The sequence below is a fragment of the Ammospiza caudacuta genome, chromosome 2, assembly GCF_027887145.1.
Source record: "Ammospiza caudacuta isolate bAmmCau1 chromosome 2, bAmmCau1.pri, whole genome shotgun sequence".
Classification (NCBI taxonomy): Eukaryota; Metazoa; Chordata; class Aves; order Passeriformes; family Passerellidae; genus Ammospiza; species Ammospiza caudacuta.
The window spans coordinates 4073308-4099129 of record NC_080594.1 but is presented as its reverse complement, the minus strand read 5'-3'; the positions used below and the strand labels follow the sequence as shown (position 1 = coordinate 4099129).

The 25822-nt window shown below is 40.4% G+C and overlaps 1 protein-coding gene across 3 annotated transcripts in view; it reads right to left on the bottom strand.

Annotated features, from left to right (window-relative positions):
* EPHA6 (EPH receptor A6) overlaps positions 1-22566 on the bottom strand; it is a 362947-nt gene extending 340381 nt beyond the window's left edge. For all 3 annotated transcript variants that reach the window (XM_058825149.1, XM_058825150.1, XM_058825151.1), the window contains exon 1: positions 22385-22566. In XM_058825149.1, the coding sequence (XP_058681132.1) occupies positions 22385-22487 (103 nt within the window). In that variant the 5' untranslated portion in view covers positions 22488-22566. The remainder of the gene's footprint in view (positions 1-22384) is intronic.
* Positions 22567-25822: the final 3256 nt, after the last annotated feature.

Sequence of the window (25822 nt, the reverse complement as noted above, 5' to 3'; positions counted from 1 at the left end):
TTTGCTGCAGCATTGTTCTTATAGGCTGTTACAACTCTACAACATCACTGTCCTGTACAGATTCACTCTTTTTCATCATTACATTTTTCAGTTTGGGTTAAATTTCTGCTCTTGAATGTACAAAGATCCATTGGTTTATACTAAAACAAATTTTATTTGCAAGGGCTGACCTTTACTAAGTGATAAAGGCTCCCCCCTGTCTGCACACCCTCCTTCCTTCTTTACTTAATGCTCTTTTGTCAGGTATTGAGTTTATATTTATTTTCATGTTACTAATTAAAAATGTTAGAATATCGAATGATGTATAATGAATATCGCAAATTCTGTGATTTAGCAGTCATTAAAACTACTTTAAGGCTTCTTAGACCTCAGGGGTTTTTCTTAAACCCATTTAGTAAAAAAAAAAAAAAAAAAAAAAAAGAAGCTTTTTACTGTCAGAAGACTCTATCATATTCGGTTATAATAGAAAAAAATCTCAACATATTACTGCTGGGGCTTGTCTGCCTGAGGAAGACAGAAAGAAGGGGATATGCAATATCCAAGTTACCTTGGTGATTAACATGCAATCAACTGGGAAAAAATATTTAAATGCTTGGTTTTATGACGAGGCCTGTTTTCCATAAACCAAATAAACTGGCATTCATTATACACATATCAATTGAATCCTTTTCCATAATTTTCATTATTTTGCATTCAACAGCTATCTGGTTTAGGCAAGATTAATGAGATGCAGTAATAAAGTATGAGGAGCACCTGTCTAGATAGCAATTCTGCCAGGCAAGTGTACAGGAGTCACAGCAAATCAGAGAGTAAACAAAGTATTGACAACGCTGTTTGCCTGAGATAAGCGGGATTAGAGCCAGCAAAATAGAGAGACTAATCCTCCCACTCTCCTCAACATTTCCAAGAGTTTTATGTCAGACTCCAAGAAAATCCTTGCTACCCCACAGTGGTAAAGGAGAGGGAGAGCTGTGACTAATTGGGAAGCTGGGGAATCTCCACTCCAGGAGGCTTTAAAGACACCTTGAACACTGTCAGGCCTGGTTTCTGCATAATCTCCTGTTGCCTTGGGGCACAGCAGAGGAGATAAATGACTTTCCAAATGTGAGTTTTATAAAAATCTAGTTACCTGGTTAATGGGGCTTCCTTTTTCTTTTCAAACCACAACTCTAACACCTACGCTTTTCCAGTATTCCTGAATTCCCTGAGTCCCCGAACTCATTAAATTTACCATCAATAGCCCAGAGATGTTCTCAGCCAAGTCTTTCAGGACTCTTGGAAGAGAACTATTTACACCAGATGGGGAGGACTTCATATTCGTCATATTTTATGAATAAATCACTAATTTCTGATTTTCACAATTTAAAACATTATTTTCTGCCTGTTTCTAAAAATAGTTCAATACCATTCACACAAACATTTTTATTCATAATGCAATAGATAAATTCCCATTATCATGAGTGTTGTGAGACTTGGGCATCTACCTAACACACTTTTTATTTTCAGTTTTCTACACTACATATTTTCTAACATGTGCTAATTTCCACATATATCCTCTCTTTTCTCTTAATGATGAGAAATATTTATATTTCTAGTTTCTGCTTTCATGTTACCTCCAATGTAGACTGAGCTGTTATCCACAACTGGCCTTTTTTTACTGATCAGTGATTTCCTAATCAAGAACTTTTAAAAGCAATTTCCCCTTTCACCTTTCTTATTCTCATATTTGCACACTCACACAGACACTTTTAAAATTCCCTTTTGATGAATGAGAACTGGCCAGAATAATTTTTCATGTACTAAACCCAACATCCCATTTATGGCACTTTCATCTTGTCAGTGCTAAGAAATTTGCAACATTATATTGGATTAATGCCTGTCATTTTCTTGGTACTGTTTTAGTCCATTACACAAGGTCTCCAGAGAGAATCTTCAAAACCCAATTCCCCCAAATCACCATTTTTCTTTCCATACATTACACAGAGATGCTTAAGGAATGACTTCCCCTCTTTTCTCATTTGATTCAGTTATGTGTTTCAGTCTTACTGTTTCCTACCAATTCGTGATAGATATAATTTGAGATCTTGTGGCTCTGAGAAAACAAGATTAAAACAAATAATAGCTCTTTTGGGGGAAAAAAGAAAAGCTACCACAGCTACCGCTCACCTTTCACATTCAACCTTTCTTCCTAGAACACATTCTTACCTATTTCTTAGGAAGTTCATTTTTTAAATTAAATGAAAATTTATCATATTACAGAGCCAATAAAAGGATCCTTTCCATATGCATGTTCTCCTCAGAGGAGAAGAAGAAGGCTGCTGTAACCCTACTGCTCCATCTCTCTCTGGAATGGAAACCAACATTCTCATACCCAATGCTTCTGTTTTACTGCACTCTTTTTTCATACTTTCTTCCATTCTCACGTTAAAAATCAACATGAACCCCTTTATTCTCACGTTGTATCATTATTAGCATTGCAGACCCCTCAGTTACATCACTTATACCTGTCTCTCTGAAAGCAGGATTTAGAAGCAGATGTTTTTTAACAATTGGCAAGCTCTAACTTCAGGGTTTAAAGTTTCCAACCACAAACATATTTTAACAAGAACATATTTTTTCTCCCTTATCAATGCTACTTCACGGTAAAATAAGCAACTTCAATACTTTAAACATCTATGAAAATATCTGATATTAAATAACTGTAACTTACAATTTATAAATACCTAAGACAGAGTTATTTTCAATAAACATGAATCCTTTTGCATCCAAAAGAAATAACAATAAAATTCTGCATTCTTTTTCTTTCCATTATTTTAATCCCTGTCTATAACTCCAGAAAAGATATCAAAGTGGGGAGAGAAATTCAAAAATTTAGCAGTTAAAAGCACGTAATAACAGTCAATAAAAGATTGAATCTTCCCCAGTAAGGTGGATTCCAAGTTTTATTTCACGAATACCAAATGAAGCCTTGGAAATCCACTTGATACATTCAGTGGCACCAAATGCATAGAGAAAAAATCTGTCAGTGCAGAAACATGTGACAATTTCTGCACTGAAATCTTTCTAGGATAACAGCTGCAATTCCAAATTGTATATGGCTAGATCTTAACTACTTATTCTGCCACCCAGCAGGTTATTTTGCTCTAGAACAGCTGTAAACATTTCCTATTTTGAGGTCTCACATAGGCACTCGCTTCTCCCATGTGAGTCTTACTCATCAGCACAAGGAAAAATAAAACTACTGAGATAAAAAGAAAGCATTCTCACATCCAAAATAAATGGGCTTACCTCAGAAAAAGATGAGGCCCCAAGTTTTCCTCAGGTAATTGTGGAATGGAAAATGAGTAGGTCATGTCCTGCCTCTCCTAGCCTGTAGCAGAGCTTTTTCCCCAAGAGCAGCCTCAAAGTGATCTCAAAGTGATTTTGTTGCTCAGTGCACTTTCAACGGGAAGGCAAGGCAGGAGAAGGTTGTGAAATGCTCAGCACAGACAGGAGGGAGAACTCCTAGTTTGCAATGCACCAGAGGGGCTGAGCTCTGCAATGTCAGCCCTGCAGGACAGGCAGGGAGCACAGAACCGAGGCAGGCAGAGGCAGATTGCTCTACTTTAATGTGCCCCTCACAAAGAATGAGATGGGGGAAAAGGAGTTTAGATACCAGGGAAACAATCTGTTCTTACCATTGACTCAGCTTTAAGGTACTTCTTTACAGCAGAGATTGCTCTTAAAATGGACTGAGATAAATTAATGCTGTTCACGGCTCCAGAAAACACCACCAGACCTGTATTATTTTTCTATGGTTTTGGTTTCACATGTGTAATACAAAAAGATCAAGAGCTAACTCTGATAAAAAGAGGCATCACAAAATGATGATAGGAGCCCAGCTGCCCTAGTTCATAATTTTCATTCTGCCTTGAAAATACTAATTGATATTCAATTCACCATCATGTTCGTGTCAACAGTAGATTACTGGGCAGCATTTCCTAAATGAACACGAATACCTGACAGTTTTGTCAGCCCTGTTTATTAACCTAAGTGTATCTTCATTAGGGAAATTAGAAACAACTGAAATTCAGACAAACATATTTATCCTTGCACTGGTAAATGACTTGTGTGTTGAAGCCAATTCTCTTAGGTCGGGACTAATGCTAAACTTAATATTCTTCACTTTGCTGTTAACCTGCATTCTTACAAGCAGTTTCTTTTATGTCTTTTACTGTAATACTTGTATTGGGTGGTGATAAAATGAACAAAATGTTAATGTCACAACATCCATAAGTGAAAAATAAAACCCCAACTTCCCAAAGCTTTAGGGAAATTATAACTATACCTATATGTAACAGTCAGCCAAACTAACATGAAGTTAATAACTCCATGGCTATTGCTCCTATGCTGCATATTTTTCAGGAATTCCTCTTCAAGGGGGATAGAAACTTCCCTCTGCAGTTCATGGGCATAATCAAACCCACCTTAGGCACCCATTCCTCCTTACCATGTTTTGATCCAAAGACACAGCCTCTCTAATAGTAAAGAATGAAATGACATTGCAAAGGTTTGTTCCCTTTTCCTAATGCATACCTGGAAAGGTTGATACAGAAATACCTTTCAACCTCATAATCTGTCTCTTCTTTTAAAAGGAGCCAGAAGTGTGGAGTGTTCCACAGCAGTCCCTTGAGAGAAAGAAGTTTTAAAAGAACATCTGATAATGTCACAAAGAGGGACTGAGAGGACAGATGGCCACTGCTTACTCAAGTAGTCACTTAATAACCACAATGAAAAATTAGCAGTTTGGTGACTCAGGGGAACAGAACAGACCAATCTTAGGAGAGGAACAAAAGCTGAAGCAACTGAAGTTTGTGCTTGACTGGCAGCACAGCCCTATGAAGAGTTGTTTGAGAATCTCTGGCTCAAGCACTAAGACAAAGGTCCAGTCCAGGATTTTTGGCAGAGAGGGTGGTGTGTTCAGAGCTGCAGAGCTGCTTCAGACAGGCTGAGGGCAAGAACTGGGAGTCAGAAACCCTCACCTAGACATGGAAACAACAGTCAGGGAAGTTCCAGACACGAAAGAGGAAGGAGATTTCTTCTGCACTGCACAGACCCACCAACTCACCCACCAAAGACTATTTACTATTTTCTCACCATCTTCTATTATTTCTGAAGTTCAGCCTAACTTTTTAACTCCAGCAACTAAATCCGAGTTTACCTACATCCAGTTCATATTTTTGCATCCTAAAAAATGAAATGGGGTCATCCTTATTTTGCAGGCAGAAAACTACAATGCAGAAAGCAAAGCAAACATCCAGCCCAGAATTGGCAGATCCTGACTTGCCTGATTTTCCCAGCCAACAGCAAAGTTCAACTTGTCTCTTAGAAGTGGTGCAGAGGGTGAGAAAGCACAGCTGCTTTCAGTGCCCATCTGTTGCAGAGCTGTACTCTCAAGTACCACTCAGAATTCATCCACAAGACATACAAATGGACTTACAGAAGCGACAGGACATTTATTATTATCCACTCTAGACCTATGGCATTGCCACACAAACAGGATGAAGTTAGTATTTCCTACTAAAACAATAAGACATGCTCCCTGATCTCCCTACTGCCCCAGTGTCTTGGTTTGGGCTGGGATAGAGTTTCTTTTCTTCTTAACACCTGGTGCTGGGCTTTGTTTTGGATTTAGTATGAGAATAATAAAGGTAAGACAGCAATGTTTGGGTTGTTGCTGGGTAATGCTCACCCCAAGTTCAGGATTTTTCAGCGTCTCATGCTGTGCCAGTGCACAAAAAGCTGGGAGGGAGCACGGCCAGGACAAGTGATCCAAACTGGCCAAAGGGATATTCCACACCCCAGAACACCATGCTCAGCGTGTTACCTGAAGGGTGTTGGCTGTGGGGGGCTCATCAGTGCTTGGGAATGGGCTGGGAATTGGACAGTCAGAGATGAGCAAGTGCCTTGTGCATCACTCGCTTTCCTTAGGTTTTATCTCTCTTTTTACTTCCAACTGCTGTTGTTCTTCTTCATCACCATTATTACTATTATTATTATTATTGTTATATTACATGTTACTTGGTTTCGATTATTAAACCGTTCTTAACTCAACCAACAAGATTTTTACTTTTTTTTGGTGCTCCTCCTCATCCCACCTGAGGGACTGACTAAGTGGCTGCCTTGTACTTGCAATTTACCAACAATGACACCCAAGAAAGCAAGTGACATACAAAGGATAGAAGAGGACTATTAAGGATACATTTGTGGTTTTTTTCCTGCTGGGTAGAGGTAATGACTTTAGCTGTCAGTAGATAAGGAAAGTCATCAGTAGAGCCACAAGCTGTGGGCATATCAAAGCAGAAGCAGCCACGACTTTCAAGTGTGCAAAATGCTCTCAAGCAAATGGGTCAGTTTTTCTCCTTTGCTACCTGAAGTGGTATCTCACCTGTTTGATAGGTTATCTGCCTAGGAAGGGAAATATTTAATACACTTGGCCTTATGTAGTTGGAAAGTGACCATGACGTACAGAGAAGGCCTTTAGCAGAAATTATACAGAAAAAACCTTCCAGGATAGAACATAAAGGCAACTCAGAAAATGAGGTTAACATTTGGCTATATTACGTTTTCTTTTATTTTAATGCAGAACCTCAAAAATATACCAAAATAAATGCAACTCTTAGAAAGCAGTTTTGTTACTTTCATGACAAATATTCCCAGACATATCTCCTAGTTTCATGTTCATGATGTTAAAACATTTCTTATCTCCTTTGATTAAATATCTACATGGCCAGTCAGTTTAATGTTTTTGAGCTTTGTAATTCTCTGTTTCACTTCGACAGCCTGTGCCTTCTTCCACTAGCTCTTCATTTATAATTTATTGTGTCAAGCACCAAGTTTTCACAGCATGAACATTTTACAGGTGCTAGGTCAGGCTGTAAAGTACATACCAATAATCAGTGGCTTTAAAAATTCTTGGTCTCTTTCCATACAGTGGAGCATCAACATGAAGGCTCAACTGTTTTTATCAATTAATCAGGTTTGCAATACTTTTAACATTATTAACAAATAAATATACAGTATCTTGGCACTTGACAGGAAATAAGTCTGACTATCTAACCAAAGATCAAATTACTTTAAAATATTGGACAGCATGGAGTACTCACCTCTACTATGCAGAGACTTTCAGCTTTGAATGATATGCTTTTAATACACATTCATAGAGATTTAAATTTCAAAGATAACTGAAGAGCATTAAATAGATCTGAGAATGCCATCATTCATGTAGTAAACTGTTGAGTAACTGGGATCCTATTTCACAGTATATAGTTACCCTCCTTTTTCCTTTTGTACGTGAAATAATCTAACTGGATAAAATAAACTATTTTTTCTGATTTCATGTCAAGAAGTGAAAGTAAAAAGACTGCTTTTCCATTTTTTTAAGGGTTCTTTTTCAGATTTTCTGCAGTGCAAGAGGTAATTTAGACAGGTACAGCATTGCATCAGTAGTCAAGTGCTGGAAAGGCAGCAGCTCCCTGGGACTTAGCTCAAAGCACCGCTTCAAAGGGCTACTTGAGACTTAAGTGCCTGTTACACAAGGCAGTGATGCAAGAGCAATGTCACTGAGGATGGCTGGAGCCCTGCCCAGGGACTCTGCAGGCAATGCCAAATATAGACTATACAGTAACACATGCACACTGCCAGCGAAGGAAACAGGAACCTTTATATTTCAATGATTACCGCAAAGAAAATGTTGGAATTAAAAAGTGCTCTACGACATTTTTCTTCAAAACTTCTTTTTTCCCCTCTTGTGCCATTCTGCCTGAAATATCTGAGCACAGAAAACGTGTGAAAGTCAGAAACAGCCCCATGACTGTGGAGATGAGTTACTCTATTAAGGAGAAAAAACCCAGGCATTAATTTTTTTAAAAAATATTCTTTTCTCCTATCTGAGGACTACAAGATGATGAAAATGCTCAGTTTGTCTGGGAAGGCTATCCAGCATATCACAGAATTACAGAATTCAGAGGGTGAGAGGGGCTCTCTACAGGTTATCTAGTCCAGCTGCATTGACAGGGACACCTTCCACTATCCCAGATTGCTGCAAACCCCATCCAACCTGGCCATGGACGCTTCCATGGATGGGGCAGCCACAGCTCCCATGGACACTCTGTGCCAGTCTTTCACCACCCTCACAGCAAGGAATCTCTTCTTCATATCCAATCCAAATCTACCCTCTTTCAATTTAAACCAGAGAGGAAGAGAGATGTTATGCTGAAAAGCCAAAAAAACTTCACAACAGAAGGCAGAACTGGAGTTGAAGGAAAGCAGGGACTGGAGAATGCTACACAGTCAGGAGGGGTACTGAGAAGCGCTAACATATTTAGGGGTTGTACAGGAAGACAATGAACACTGACTGTCAAAAAGAAACATGATTATCCTTTGCACATCAGAAATGAGGCAGGAGTTGGAGAATGGATGCAGCTAACAGGTTTTGCACAGATTTGCTTCCATTCAAACAACCTGTCACCACAGCTGCAGCTAGAATCCAAAATATATCATCAGCAACTGGTTAGTATAAAATTCTGAATCGCTGTAAGTAACTGATCTGTGTAAAAATATAAATCATTGTCTTTCAAAATGCAGCAATTTACCAGACACACTAAAAGTAAGACAACTGAAGCTGTCTTCACTTCTCATTTCAGACTGCATGGCAGAAGGCTGTCTGCAGGAAGCAAGGTTTCATTTTCAATAATGATAGAGCTATTCTGGAGTGAACAACATCCTTGAGAGAGTTAGCATAGATTTAATTGAGACTCTTGGATCTATGAATAGTTTCAGGCCAAGCATTTTCTTACCTCATGTATGGGGTTGATTTTTTTTGCCTACAAAAAGAATTACTGAGGTTTATAAGGAGTCAGATGGAGAAAATAAGAGTTAAAAGGAAATGTTTTATGGTTAAAATTAGGTATATGATTACATCTCTAGTTAAAAGAGCAACTATAAAGGGGGATAACATTTAAAAGTGAATATAAATTTATCACACAAAGTTCATGAATCCAGACTGATCCAAAGGCTCCTTTTTTTACAACCACCATACCTGAGCAATAGCAAATACTTATTGCTCTCACTTTCCACCTGTTCAAAATCATTCTCAGCCTATGAATAGAATATTTTGTCATGGCAGGTTTCTCTACACTCTCCATAATGCAATCAATTATTGTTTAGTGCTGTTTCCCACCACCAATAATGAATGCCTTGATCAGAACCTCAGAGTGCTTTTTTGATTGCCCACAGTCCCTTCATTTCCAGCGCTCGCTCTCAATCAGATCAAGTGATTTAAATCTCATACTTAATTTAAAACAGATGAAGGGGGAATTTAAGATGCTTCATTTGTGTAAATACCAAATTTATAACAATGAATATTATCTTTTATATTGCTACACAGCTTAATTTATTTCATCTAAGAGCAATAAAACAGAGTATGCACTGAGCAATCCTAATAGCCAAGCAGAATCAAATTATGGAAGAAAAAGCTGACATCTGAATTATAAAGCATTAAGGTAAAATTACAGCTGAATTTGAGGATAATTTCATTCAATGTACTTTCAGCAGTACTTCTTTCAGCATTAATTCAGAATTATACGAACCAAAAAGTGTTTTGAATCCATAAAAATTATTTATGTTTTCTTTTAAGAAGTAATGAAGTTACTGCTTGTGTGACAACACCATATTGGTAGCGAATATTTTAGTTTATCATATACATTTCATTGCATAAATGTCAGAAATAAGTCTGGGTTAGGAAACTAAAGCAAGTTGGTGAAAAGTTTTTAGTTGCTTTAAATACAGAGTTAAAAATGTGAGCAAGTTTATAAAAGACATGGTTTTGAGACAAATAGGTTTACCTGTGAAATTTGTGGTGCAATTACTCAAAAATAAGTCATGAGACTGATATTATTTGTTATTTAGGTAATTTCCTTGTCCAGGAAAGACTTGGTCTAATGGGGTTTTTTTTCCATGGAACAGTTGGGAGGCACTGGCAACTCAACTAAAGGCTGAAATGCTATGGGGGGGGGAGGCTATGGGAAGAGAAGGAGTAATAATTTTCTGGGACAATATGGAAAGAAGGAAGGACATTAAATATAAATTATCAGACAATCCAAAGGGAGCCAATCAGAATTCCTTCCATGAAATGGGAATCTAGAAGCAGCCAGAGAAAATAAGACATCTGCATATAATTGCTGACAAGCCAACGAAGGATCGATCCAACAACACAAGAATGAAAGAGACAAAAATCCCAGAAACTGTCCAATTCAGAATTATAAAAATACTGCTATTGCACAAAGTACCAGAGAAATCCCACCACCAAAGCTGTATGTGGTTCTAGCCACCTCATTTTTTCAAGAAATAGTGAATTAAACAGGATGAAGAATAAGCACAGGCAACTGTAACAGTCACAGAGATCAGAAATCTCTTGAGTGAAAGAGGAAAACCACTCACCAAAACCCAAAAGAAGAGATGTGACCTCTCCTACAACAGTGAGCAGGATAAAAAATGAGAATGGAAAGGTGTTCTTGAATTTTGAGACAAAGCCAGCACAGGCATAAACAAATAAGCACCACTCACTAATAAATGCAGCCCACAAATGCATTTGAATTTCACATCACTGAAGTTCAGGACAGGAACAATGAGGGAACATAGATTAACTAGACTGAAGATGAAAATTAATAATTTTATACAGCATCACTGGAGGCATTTGATTGTGGTAACAAAGCTCTTTCCCAATCCTGTGTTACAGAGCCCCTCAATGCAGTGTAAATAATCTTGGCAGATATAACTATAATGCAAATGCAATTCTTTCTCTCAAGAACAATTAAAAAAGGCTTTCAATGCCAGTAATGTTTCAGTGACCTATTTTCCTCACCTATATTGGAAATGAAGCCACCTCCTGAATGACAAACTGACCCTTCCACTGCTAATTTCATTTCCTATTGGAAGCCAAGGGTCACCTCTCCCTCCAACCCATTTACTTTTGGCTCACAGTAAAAAGAACTTTAAAAATAACGGAACCCTTTTCACAGAATTTCAATACAGATCTCTCCAAACTACTGCATTTATCTTCAACATAAGTGTCCAAAGGGCATAATCCACATTATGGACTAATAGCCTGTAAAACTGCATTTTATGAACTGTAGCAGTTTTCAGCAATAAAAATAGAATCAACGGACTCAAGTTGATAACATTTCTTTCCTACCCAACACTGGAATTAATTTAATTTTTTAATATTTTTTAAATTATGTACATTATTAAAAGCACTTGAACCTGTTTGGAGTCTACAAATCTCTATGCTTACAGCTATAGATTACATATTGTTATATAATTTTTTTTTACCAGACTAGACTCAACATTTTGTAAATTACAATATTCACATAAGAAAGTCAGGAAAATTAGATTATCTTTTATCTTCTCTTCCTTCTTTCTATTTTCTTTCCCTCCTCTCCCTTATCAGAAATGTACTGTTCCATCTCACCATCTGAATAAAGGATGGCTCACTGCTATTTTAGCTTTAGTCATAAAAATTCATTACTTTAGTGTAATGAAAATCATACTGATGTGCCTCACAACTGCATAAATGTTCTGCTCCAAGAACACTACCTTTGTGAAGCTCACCAAAAATAATTTACCTTTATTCATAAAGCATGTCATGGCAAGACTTATTTCTTCATTTCTTTTCAGAGTTTGCTCTTAGTTTAAACCAGATCAAAAAACTTCTAACATATGTCCCAGGCAATAAATGCCCCAAAACCCAAATATTCCAAGTAATTTTTTTTGTCCACACTGAATAACTGTGAAGTCAACGTGTGCTACTACCTGGCAGCTCAAATAATCAGGTAATTTGGATCATGCATTCACTGAATTCAGTGCAATCACATCCCATCTGGAGATAAGAACACCAGATATCACAAAAAGAATCACTTGGGCCAGAGAGAGACTCAAGAACACAAAATCACAGTTAAAGGCAAAATAAATGACTGCAAAAGACTGAGCAGCTCTTCAATTCCTCTTTCCACAGACTGAACATCAACTCATTAACTTTCTCCTTTCCTACAGACACCATAAAAAAGAAGACCCTTAACTAAGCAATGCTTAACTGAAGGGTATTATTTTATATAAACCAAACACTGCATCTTTGAACTACAGTGGTACCCTTGATTTTATTTACGCAGCTGAGTGCAGTTCCAGATGATTCACTTCAGCCATCCTTGTTTGCAAATGGACATACAGTAAATTATCTTTGTGCAGGGAAAATGGCTAATAGGGGATTATTTCATTAATTAATTCATTCATTTATTCCTACTTCTGAAATTTCAGATGAATTACTGGAACCGATTTAAAGGGTGAATCCCTTACAAAAATGAAGTCATTTGATTCCTCCAACACTGACACATGTAATTACTAACCACACTGAGGGGTGGTAAGGAAAGCTGTAGGGAACACTAATATAGATTATCTGCTAATGGAGCACATTGAAAACTCCTGTTTTGAGTTACGTGTACAAGTGAAGAAGATACTTAGACCAAATATCTTCACAGGGTTTTAAAAATTACATTTTTATCAAAAGGTCACATTTCACATTTACTCAAATAACATGGAAATAATACTCACAGCTTGGGAGAGAAAACAAAGACCAGGCCAAGATTTCTGTCAATGCAACCACACCATGACTTAGTGATTTTATCAAAGCTCGGAAGCTGTGGGGATGCACTCATCTAAACACTTAAGCAATTCAGAATTTCATAGAAAAAGAATTAAACAATTTCTATTTCACATAAACTAGATTATAAACCATCCAGCCCTCTAAGCTGAAACCTGAACAATCAGATGAGCTATATGGTAATTTATCCATTAACCTTTACAATGTGTGTCCCATGATCCACCTGAACCACAAATGGAGAGACAAATGCAAATCAAGGTGATCACTGTCTGTTGGCACTACATTTAACATAATCTATGTGCAGTTCTAAATGTCAACATCTAATCAAGCCTAATCTATTACTGATCATCTTTTTTGTTTTCAAAATATTCATCTACGACACAAATTTCCATCAGCTTTTATTTCTTCAGGCACGTCTCTCAAGTATAAAATGCATCTGTCAGATAAGAGCTATTGAAAATAATTTCCTAATTTGCTTTAAAGCAATGGAAACCTACTAATGATAAGGCCTCAGGGCATTACTTACAATCCAAACTACTCATTATAAAATTTGTAAGGAAAATTATTAGCGGTAAAGTGAAGAGGATGAGCATTACTGGAACTTTTACTCAGTGATGCTGAAGGGATGCCAGGAGAAAGGAACAGAGCAGCAAACTCCCTGCAAGTGGGACCTCCACTGGCCTCCTCTATGGTTTTGTCTCTTGTTAATTAACTTCCAACAGAGTTTTTTGCCTTCTAAACATGGAGTTTAAACATGGAGCATGCAAGTTTCAAAATTCCTTTGCTGCTTAATGTAAACTACATGTAAGGTGAAGTTTTTCATTCTCATCTAGTGCTGACACCCTGGAAGATGGCAGCTCTCTTCCCTTAAGTAATTCAGGTGATTTAGTAGAGGATTGCACTGTCAGTCTAAATAAAGCACCCTATGTGAATGATATGTGAAGGGGCAGATTAAAAAATGAACCTTTCAAAATACAGAATTGCTAGGAGGAAAGTTTGTATTACCTACATTTTTGCACTAATGGGATTATCAACTCCCACACCCAAAAGTCGAGACAAGGCAGAGCTGAAGTAGTCCCTGTGGCTCAGTCTCCATAAAGAGAGCTGGTTCCCATGACAGAGGGAGTCAAACAGCTCCCAGGGCCAGCTGGCCAAGGCTCCTGCTGGGAGGTTCCCTCAGGAAGGCTTTAAGAGACCAGGTACACAAAATAGCAAGAAGGTTTCAGGTCTTTCATTTGTGTGCTACAAACCTACTTCATCTGCAGTCAGCATTTTGAGAAACTGAATTTTGGAATATCACAGATTTTTAAAACAGGAAGACAGTGTTCCTAGCACAGAACAAATTAGTTACAGACACCAAGAAAAATAACAAGTTTCACTGAAGACTACACTGAAAGGCAAGGTGCTGTATCTACCTCTGCCACCTACATCTGAGCACAACAAAAACTAATTCTTTGGGATTTGCACTGGGTGTCATAGACTGGTCCCCTGAACTAAAAGCTTCGGCCTTCAACTCTTCTACTCAGATCATTGCTATACAGACATGAAGGCTTTCGCAAAAGAATAGTAGTTTTGAAGAGATCCAACACTGGAAAAAGAGCTCTGCATGCAGCCTAAAGTTTGCACAAAGCCTTGGATTAAACAACAGTGGCAAAAAATGCTGGATGCCTTCCAACCACCAGCATTCATCTTTCTATGCTAGATGAGATGCCCTTTAGATAATCAGTAGAAAAGTGGAGTATGTAATACCACTATATTTATTTACATCAAGAGCAACCACGGAAATGACAGGGAATAACATCTGATTTCCGGGTTGCCTTTTGTAATCCCAGATTTCTTCAGATTCAGCTTTTATTTGATACCTATCTCCAGTAGACCATTTTTCCCCTGTGTACTGCACCCAGTCACTCCTCTTTCTTTGACAACACCACCATTTTAAAAAGGCAAATTCTTACCCTTACCATGAAACGTGTCTTGATACTAAGAGAATTTGCTTAACTCTTTCTGAAATTCTGTGTCTGGAAATCCGTAACCTAATGACTTTTTTCTACAGACCAAAATCACAGGGTAAGCATTTCTACAGCTGTCTCAACAGCAACAGAGTTTGGGTTCCCATCGTATCTGATGGAGGCTGAGAGAGACTTTGGCTGAGAAGCTCTTGTGTGCCACAGCTCTCATAACATTTCTCCATTCCTAAATGCTAACAGTATCCATGTTTACCTAAATTAAATGGTCCTCTAAAAAATTAAGTCAGCTAAACTAAATTGTTAAATCTAAAATAAACCTCTAAGTGGGTATTTCTACTGTATCATTGTGGTGTGGAAGTGTTCAGCAACTTCTGCAATACAAACAAAAGCAATCTACCAGAGAAAAAGGTTTTACATTTCTCTTGCTTTCCTTTTCAAAAGTCTTCAGCAGCCACACACAACTGAGAGTAAAAGACTGTGCAATTTTGTATGGTCCCACTTTGTTCAGCAGAAAGTGCTGAATTCAAACCACAATTTGAAATTTGAATCCTTTGTCCAAATGCTTTCCATGCAATCAATTTCCAGCCACAAATACTGGAAGCACTACAGAAGAAAATTACTAGGTCCCCTTTGATTTTAATATGTCCTAAATATATTTGAAGAATTCTAAATTTTAGCAAAATTTTTTTCCTATAAAATTTTATTTCAGAACAGCAAGCGAAACCCACTGAAAAAATTAGCCTGGGGACATTCAGAAAGAATGTCACTTTTACTCAGATTAAAATGCTAGTGCATTATCTTATGGAATGCTTTCTAATTTGTTCTTTTATTCCTTTATTTTAAGCAAGAAGCAACCGGCAGTCAGAGAACACAAATTACAGCAGCAAGTGCACTCTTAACCAAGGGTCCCCAGCCAAAACAAATCACTCATTACATGCATCAATGATACTGTTTGCTGTATGTGACTTTTCCCCTTTTGTTCTAGGTGCAGAAGCCATTAAGTGGATTGAGGCAGTGGAGCTCCCAGCAAATTCACCTTTTAACTGTGTTCTCATTGCGTGTGTGTGCACCTCCTCAGGGGGTTGTTACACAAGGTGCTGCTGCCTACCTTTCCTCCTGCACCCAAGTGTCACAGCACTGCTTCAATCTAAACCCTGTGCAAAGTCAAAAACTTGTTGGCATCAAGGAAAGCTGTGCTATCAGTGCAGTTAACACACCCACAGATTAAAATGTTCCCTCTGGACTGCCGTGTTTATGTCACTGCTTCTCACCCAAGTACTGCTCGTGCTGTGCCACCCCCCCTCATTAACGGGATGCTGCTCCTCTTGGACAACCTGTCAGCAAGCACCAGACACCTTCAAAGAGTGTCTGCGACTCAGTCAACTGACAGCAAACAAAACCATCTCTCAGGAGGGAAAAAAAAATCTGTCAGCTTCTCAGAAATCCACCTAAACACAAACCAGGAATTTCTATTTAGAGACAAAATACATTTTAAAGTCTCTGACTGTTCTAGAGAAAGGAAATTTTATTTTCAAGATAATCTCCTCATGAATAAGTGCTTTTGAATTTGAAGGACCTGACCCTACTAGACTGTCAAAAGAAATGTCAATAATATTGCAGCATTTTTTAAAATCTAGTCTTATTTTAAAGATCAAAATACCCCTAACTGTCTTTAAAAACATTGATGCTTTATGTAGAAAGGGAACAGATCCATAAAAGAAAGTAATAGTAGCTGCTGGTTTGAAGGTGGAGGAGTACTATGACCTACTGTAAAACAATTCTTTAAAGAGCAGTAAACTGTATGTACAATATCATAAACCAGAGGGGGAGAAATATCCATGCATTGTTTAGGCAGAGGTTTTTTTATTATCTATAAAATTATCTACAGCCTCATCAAAATACTTTCATTTGTTAAAATTAGCAAATCTCTAATTATTAATTATCAAGTTATTCAGCACCTTTTTTTTTCTTTAACAGGATGACAGAATTTAGTCCAAACACAAGTATCAGTAAGTGAGAGAAATGCTGACTTCAAGAAGTATTATGCTGTATGAGTGAGACAAATCAGCTGACTACAAAAATCTTTAGGACGTTTTGGTTTGGGTTTTGTTGAGACAATTTTGTGTTTTGTTTTGGTTTGGCTTTTTGGGTTTTTTAATACAATGGATTAGCCAGCTTCAAATATAGAACATGCAGTTTATTTAAAGACAAGATTGGTCTCTAAGCTTTGCTCTGTACATTAAAATTAGTACTGAGGTCACAAATGGCTGCTGGATTAACTGAAGTGACTTCTCCTTAATGATTATTTGGAACTGACTGCTTCTTAGATGTGGGAATGATCAATAGCAGAGCTACACAAAAGATGTTCAAATATTGATAATGAAAGCATCCTTGGAACTAAAACAAGGATAGATGGAATAAGTCTTAGGAAGACTGAGAGGATTATGAGAAGCAAACAAGTTAATTTCACTGTTTAATCATTTTTGTATGGTTCAGGAAGAAATACTGCAAAAAAATTGTGTTTTTATCATGTGAGAGACATCTTTTCAGCAGTAATTCTCAGTTCTAACACCTTTTCATAAAGACTGACATATCATTTACAAGTTAAAAACCAGCTTCTGAAGGAAAATTGTTCACAACAGATAGTTTTTTGTTGACCTCTCCTGCATTATAACATGGCTTCTGGAGATCAGGATAGATTATGGACAAATAATTCATCCATTTTTTCATTCTCTCAGTCACAGAGTTCAGCATGTTAAGGGGCATATCAAACACGAGGCCAGCCTCATCTTTGTGTCATTGTCATGTTGGGGAAATCCAAGGATCCAAATGAAACATTCCACCTAACACACACAGCTGGAATAGGAATAGATCCTAACCCAGATATGCTATATTGGGATCTAAGAAAAATCAAATCCTTCTCATATTGTACACATGCATAATTTTCTCAATATCCCTAATCAGTTAAATGAGGTTTTTAAACATTAGACTTCTCATGGGAAAAAAAAAAGTCAACAAAATGGATATTGACTTCCTCTGTAACTTACTGACAAACAACTTGCTGAACTTTCTGACTTTTCTAAAATTCTCAAGTGAAAATTTTAACATCAGATACCCTAAACAAACCCTCAATCAGAGTTAAGATCTAAAAGTATCTATCTGGAAAGACAGAGGAGATTTTAAGAATAAAAACTCAATTTCTTATATGCTTTTTCCTCGGTAAACTTTTTGACCTCTCAGAGAAAATGATGTCTGACCAGAGTTAAATTGGTAAACTTCAGGAAATACTTTATTTCCTCTGTGGTGTTTCCACTCCTGCAAATTACATGAAAACTACTGCACTGATTTGGTTTTAAACTGCATCTGCTTAAGCTATGCATTTCTTAATATTTAGTATTTTCATACCAATCATCCTCATTTGTCAAAAACAAAAAAAATTAACAAAATATCCAGACAGCCCTCAGTACTGCCAAGTACAACACCAGGAATATATCCTGAACCATTAATTGCAAATCTGTTCATTTCATGGCATACAAATGGAGGCTCTTGGATAACAAGTAATTTCATGCATATCTACAACTGCAGAGGTTCCCAGGCCCTCATGAGCACACAAGTCCATATGGATGTGGGATTTTACACATGGCTAAAAATGTTAAAAGTTTCTTAAAAGCTTGAAACTAAAATATGATTTTGCTCATGATTTTATCTACATGCTGAAAAGCATGTAGATAAAAATGACACACATTTACTGCAATGTTTATTTAACTTTCTCATTTTGTTTATTTAACTTTCTCTTGTTTCTGTAATGATGTAAATGCTTATTAAAACATGCAGTGGACAAGTGAACATCAGAATTCCCCAGGACTAGCACAAAACAAACAGCAGCACAGCCTTTCCACAGTACTTTAAGTCCTCAAAGTAAGAGATATCTCCTAGCAGTAAAACATCAACTTCATTCAGAGAGAATTTCAATCTCTCCACACTTAGTCCTTGGTCTCCTTATTGCTACAGAAAAAATATCTGAATTCTGTATTCAGAAAGAGTGTCTAGATTGCACTTCTGTAAAAATAAATATGTGAATGAAAATGAGCCAACTTCTTTGAACTGATGAATACCTCAAGGCCATTAGTAATCTACCTGATATTTTACTAGCAGAATCAAAAAGCTTTATTATCTACTTTGAGCCGCCCAATTTACATCAAGTGTAATCATTGTGAAAATAAAGGCTGTATGAATTTCAGAACTGACATTTGACAGTATTTCTTACTTCAACTTCTTTTTTCTAAGAGTAAAAAAATGCATGCAGGTGCCTTTTAGAGGTATGAATAAAAAGGCCACACTTGCATAACCTGACAAGTAATGATACCTGGAAACTGAAAAAGCAGCAGCTTTTTTACACCTCACTGAAAGACATGACTCATTATAAACTCTGCAAGTTCTACAGTTGGCTTCAGGAATTAATTGTCTGGTGATACATAATAGCAGATACAACCTGAAAGGAGCCAGGGTACAGGAACTCTTTCTGGTTGACATATACATAGAAACAAACATTGTTTCTGATTTTTCTATAAGTAGAAACATGTATGAGTGCACGCTTAGCCCAGGAAACTGTTGAGCCATTACCTGGCGTGACCTTTACCTTTAAAGCTCCCACAAGTTTTGCACAAGGAGCTGCACAGGTAAGATGCCATTATCTGTAATTTTGGGTCTGACAGCAATTGCCCAATCCATGGCGTTGTGGCAAGCAAAGAACAAAGCTACACCACAGCACGCTGAAACCTTGCACAGCAGCCTGTTCATTCTGCACGGGAGGGACAACCACTGAAAATCTGCATGAACGTGCAAGCACTCAACCTCCACCATTAACCGAGCCCTCTGTTCCAAGCAGTTCTGCCACACACTGCAGTGGTTACTCCTCCTAGGCAATTCCAAACCCTGTAGGGTTTTTCTGAGCAGTAAAAATTAGCCCTTGGCATGGTCATAATATGTTTTTGAACTGACCATTCCATGAAGATAAATGAGCAAGCTTACTTCCCTGCCAATAGTATGGTTTGTGCCTGCCTTGCTACAAATTCTCTAAGACACCACACATTGATTTACTGGGTGAAGAATGACAACCTAAGAGCCTTACAGCTATATAAAAAAAAAAAATTTCTCTCTTTCTGTTTGACAAGACCAAAAAAGATTAATCCCAACATGGTTATAATAACAATTTATAAGACCAGAGTATATTATTTTTCTGAAAATCCCTCTTTAATAACAGGACACAAACCTTTAAGAATGAAGTGGAAGGGCTGTCTGTTTACCAAGTCAGATTAATAAACCTATTCCCTTTCCACCCAAACCATCAAGAGACAAAACAAGACACTCCTTTGCAATTTACTATTAATGCTGGTATGTTTCTACACACAAAATAGATGATGAAATATACCAGATTGCAAAGTTGATATATCATCCTAATAATTATTAGTGAAAATCCAACAGCAATTCTTGCAAAGATGTTTTCAAGACATGCATGCTGAAAATATCACTTCAGGAAAATTTAAAGAAGTTATGTTTCCTCACAAGATCTTAAAAAAATCTTTGCCACTGGGATTCCAAGTACTAGTAACTGGCATTTTAACCTTCCACATTTAAGTGTTTACACAATAGGCAACTTTTTTATTGCAGCAATTTCCTTTCCTTCAATTCCTGGATTTAGAGAAAGTTATCATTAAAAGCAGACTCTTTTTGCTAGCATTTTATTAACAAGGTGTGGGGGTGTGTATGAAAGCACCTGTATTAATTCAGTCCATTTTCAGTTCACTTGGGGTTTTTTGAGTTATAATTATTTGATTTCTATGGTGATATGGCAGTACCAAGGGTAAAAGGGTACTCATTTCACTAATGTTTGGAAGCAACATGCAGAAAAAGAAGTTCCTCAGAAGTTAGGAAATTCACCAGTACTCTCTGCAGCCAACACCACAACACCTGGACTTGTTAGGAAAAGTTACATCAACATCAAGAAACCATTTCATCCCTGACAGACTTTTGGAAACTGTCTTCCCCATCCTTTAAAAACACCATTAAAACACTTTTAAAACACTATTTAAACACTACTACTAATCTAATGCCAGAATACCAAATACTGGTTTAGAAACCTAAACTGAGTTGCATTAATTGATAAAACTCTTTGCCTTCGATGCTTTTATGCTACCTTAGCTATCCTACAACAGCAAGAATATATATTTTTTTTTAATTTTATGCATGTGTGGTGTTAGGCCTTGTGATAATGCAGCAGACATTAGCATTCACTGATGCCTGGGACATCAAAGGAAATCTGGGTTGTGCCACTGTGAGAGTCTGATGTCTTCCAAGACATAAGAAAGGGCAAAAACCAGCCTTGATATGATTGTAGGCTCTACAATTACCAACTGGAATTATTCATCACATTTAGCATGGGAGAGGTAAAGGAATCATACCAACTTGGAATGTCCTTGCCATAACTCATCCTGATGGCACAGGGGCTTTGTGGCCATACTACAGTTTTTTCCTGCTTTCTAGAGATCTTATTCTCTGATTTTACTGTTACTGAGGTCGATACAAAGAGCACTGAAAACAGACTGCAGAACAAAACTGAAAATACATGAACTGTATACTCGATAGTACTCCACGACTAAACGCAGTTTGTTTTCTTTCACTGTTACTTTCCACCATTGTCAATTTCAACGCTCCTTTCAACATAGCAGGTAAAGCAATTTCTGTCAGCAGCAACACTTAGAGCTACCCTTCAGATCCTGTAGTTTCAATCACATCACACTAAAACCTCAAAAAAGCCAAATTGTGCAAAAATAATGTTAAAGGTACCGAAGCCACTCATACTGTGGGAATAGATGCATCCTCTGCAACTGAAATAGACAGATGTACATAAAACAAGCAGTTCAGGAAATTCTCTGCTCTATCCAGATGCTTGATAACATGAAACATGATGTTTCATAATCAGGTCTGGGCTCTTTTTTTTTAGTTCTTCCTAACAAAATACTGTATCCTCTGGGCGTGCTATGCATTTTTATTCCTATTAACAGGATGCTTCCCTTCTTAATCCCGAGGTAATTTTCTAAAACGCACATCTTACAACCCGAAGAATTAAAATACCGTCTTCGGTGCGACCTGATGAGCATGCACCTGTTACAAAGCTTTTAAATGTGTGTTTTTCAGACAATCAGCGCGGAGTATGCAGAAATTAAGTGTTAAGGGCAGTCAGGCACCTTTGAACAGTTCGCTCACCAGCAGCATTTCCCCCCAAGGCGCGATGAGCCCTCTCAAACCCATTCTACAGGATCTGCGTTCCGCAGGACTGAAGCAAACCTTAAACCCACACTTCAAATAAAACGATGCTAGCGCTCCACCTCGCCGAGAGGCAACTTTCGCTTCCCTGCTCTCACTCGCACACCCCGGCGGCCGAGGGTGCCCGGGGCACAGCGCAGAGCTCCCGGCAGCCGCGGAGTTGTCGCCGGCGGGTCCCGGCAGCGCAGCGCCGCTGCTCCTCCGGCCGCAAACCCCCAACTTTGGGGGCGGCATGAAGGGCTGGCCGCCGGGAGGCGCCCGGTCCCGCTTCCCCGTGGTCCCGCATCCCCGTCCGCAGGTGCGGACCCCTCCCTCCATCCATGCCCTCACGGCCCTCGCCCGCCGGAAAGTTGCGGGCAGCCCGGCCCGCAGCGCACCCGCGGCCGCCCTCACTCACCGTGGTTGCTGGCGACGTGCCCGGCGGCGGCGGGGCGCGCTGTCAGCAGGGGAAGGAGGAGGCCGACTCTCCAGAGCAGTGCCCTCGCCTCACTACACCCCATGGCTGGTGCCCGCCGAGCGCCCCGCGACCTCGGCCCGCCGAGGCTGCCCGTGCTCCCTCAGGCCGCCGGGGTCCGCCGCCGCCCCGCCGGGCTGCGCTGCCGGCACTGCCGCCCGGGGCTGCGCGGGCCGGGCCGGGCGCATCCACCGCCGGGCTCCCGGGGCAGGCGGCAGCACGGAGGGCGCCGGGACCCCCGCTGCAGCCCTGCCGCGAGGGGCGGCGGCGCTGGGCACGGGGAGAGCTCCGGCAACTTCCAGGCGGTGGCGGCCGGAGGGTGGGGGTCGCGCCCCGCTCCCTCCGCCGGCTCGGGCCGGTGGCACCTTCAGCCCCGCAGGAGCGCCCCTGGCAGCCTCAGCAGCCTCCGGCGCGGCAGCAGCCTCCTCCCCCGGCCGCGCCTCACGGTGCCCCGCATCCCCGGCCGGAGGCAGCGCTGAGGGGCTTCAGGTTCCCCAGGTGGAGCGCGACGAGGGCGACAAGGGTCGGCGACTCCTCCTCACGCTCCCCAGTGCATCAAGGAAACTTGCGGGGCGGCATCCCCGACCCTCCGCCGCCGTGCCCGGCTCTGCCGCTCGCCCCTCTCAGTCAGTCTCTGTCTCTCCCCCTCTGCCGCGGAGCAATCAGAAACCAGGCGGCTCTGGTGTGATGCTCGCTGCTCCCTCCTGATTTGCGTGCCGCGCTGCCGGCTGCAGTTTTTTGGTGCCGCCGCTCCCCTGCCGCCCGCGGAGCGCTCGCTCGCCCCCTCCTCCGGCGCGGCCGCGGGGCCGCCCCGCTGAGCGCAGCCCGGCGGGTGCCGGGTCCGCCGGGAGCCAGCGCGGCCCCGCGCCGGGGGCGCTCCGGCACTCGCGCCCCGCCAGCCAGCGGGCGGCCCGGCGCGCCCGGGGGCAGCGGGGGAGGGAGCGAGAGAGGGAGGGCGAGAGGGAGGGATGGAAGGAGAGCGTCGGAGCGGCGGCCCCTCCTCAGCCGCCCGCCCGAGGGGAGCGCGGGGCGCGGTGCGGTGCGTGAGGCGGGCGCGGGAAGCGCCCCCTCGCCTCGGCGCTGCCGGCAGCACGGGCCGAGTGCGGCGGGCTCGGCGCTAGAGGGGGTGCGCGGACCAGGCACGGGCAGAGCGCTCGGGAAGGGCCGCGGCCGCCGCTCCGAGGGGTGCGGGCCCCACCCGCGGGTGGCAGCGCCGCTACCGGGACAGGGGGACGCGCCCGGGGCCGCGCTGCGCTGCTGCTGCTCCGGAAAGTTACGGCCGGGGCATGCAAGGGACAAACGAGTGTGAGCCGGCCGCGTCCGGGCATCCCCGGAGCCCTGGAACATTTACTCTTTTTTTTTTCTTTTTTTTTTTTTTTTTTTTCTTTCTTTTCCTTGAATTAATTTCTCCGCCGGCTACCAGGAGGTTGTGCAGAGCTGGGGAAGCCGCCTTCGGTGTGTGTGTGCTCATCTGATCAGATCAGATCAGATCTGCCGGCTGCTCACATCCCCCCTGCGCAGGTGCGCCGGCACCTGCGATGGGCACTGCCCTGTGGAAGTGCCGCACTCCCGCCACACTCCACATCCTGGCCTATGTCGCACTATTACTATTATTATTATTAGTAGTAGTAGTAGTAGTATTATTATTACTATTATTACCATTATTATTATTATCATCATCATTCTAATACAGAGGCAGGGAGGAAAAAAAAAACAAAAACAAAACCAATCCAAAGGAAGATACTGATACCCTTATTTCTGAATAGGAATCAAACCAGGTGTCTAAATCCACAAGCAAGAGGGGAAAAAAAAAAGTTAATTCCCAATGCTTTCCAGTGTTCAAAAATTCCATTGAAGTGAGTGGGTAATGCAGCTACAGGAGTCTGCACCAGAGAATAGCAAAGTTTCTGCTGAGGTGCCTAAATGGATGTTCAGAGAAGCTTTGTGTGAGAACACTTAGCTTTGTAATGCAAGAATAAATAATATTTTAAAAGTTATTAATTCAAGGATTATTTTTAGAGAAAGTTGTTCAATGTTTAGAGGAGTTGTTCAATGAGCAAAGGCAACACAGAAATACTTATTTGTGGGTATTTGGAAGGATCTTCAAAGAGTCCAGTGAGCCTCCAACACTGCAATATTTCGTATGTGTTTACAATGATCTATAAGGAAAACTTTTACTCATAAAGAAAGTCAACAAGAAAAGCTTGAGGATATATTTCAAAATAGTGAAAGAGTGATTAATATTTTGTCTTAGGTTCAAGGTCAGGTAAAAGGAGAAAGTTAAATTTATAGAGTTTGGGTGTTTAGGTGACCTTTGAAGATCCCTTCCAACACAAACTATTCTGACACCATGAGTCTCAACACTGTTCTGGTTTAGAATTAACACAGCCAAAAGGAAAGTAGCACAAACTACTTACCAAGGTTCACTTTTTGGGTAAGGGGTGAGAATTCAGACTTCAATTCTTTTGCAGCTCCTGGGTGAGTAGTAGGATGCTTCCCAGCCAGACTGCCATAAAATATTAATGCAGGATATCCTGTGGAAAGGGCCCCAGGTGAAGATGAGTCATTTGGAGCAGTCAAAACCTTTTCCCCCATCAGTGGGAAAGGCCCATTAATTAGCACAGCAAAAGTGAACTGAGGTTCCTTCCCTCACTTCTGCTGTTGCATGGTACAGATTTGGAGTTTTACACCAGGCTTTTCCCAGACAACCCCAACAGCACCTGTATTTACGTGTTTATGTGTGTATTTATGTGTTTATGTCTGTGCAGGCACTCCCCAGACACTTGTGAGCACTTGTGCATCCTCACGTACACCTGTGTGCGCATCAGGCAGGCAATTCCCTCTTCAAGGAGCTTGGAAGGTCTGGCTTCCCATTCCTGTTGCTTTTACAAGTTGTGCCAGACTACAGCTGAATACAAAAAGGAGGCAGGGAGAGATGTGACAGGAGCACAGACAAAATGAGTGTGTTTCCTCTCACAGCTTTGCCTTCTGCCAGCCTTGAACTCCACAAGTCACAGCAAACTGTTGGGGAACCAAACAGCTGAAAAGGATGGGTGGCATTCCCTCCACAGTGTCCTTGCACTAGCTTTTAATTTGAATTTTAACAGGATTGCCAGGGGAACAACTTTGTAAGAACAGTGCTCATTCATCTACACACAGATTAATTTTTATAACTTGGTGTATTATTCTGAATTCCAAATAAAATCTTAACCATTGTGCTTTTCTAGATGTATGCAAACATACTAAATGCAATAAAGGATGGCAAAATATTAAATATAAAAAAAAAAGATTCCTACTTTTACTTTTTTCCCCCTGAAACTTATGCCACTTTGTATAACAAACTTTGAAGTATTAAACAGGATGATTGCACCAGGTAAGATA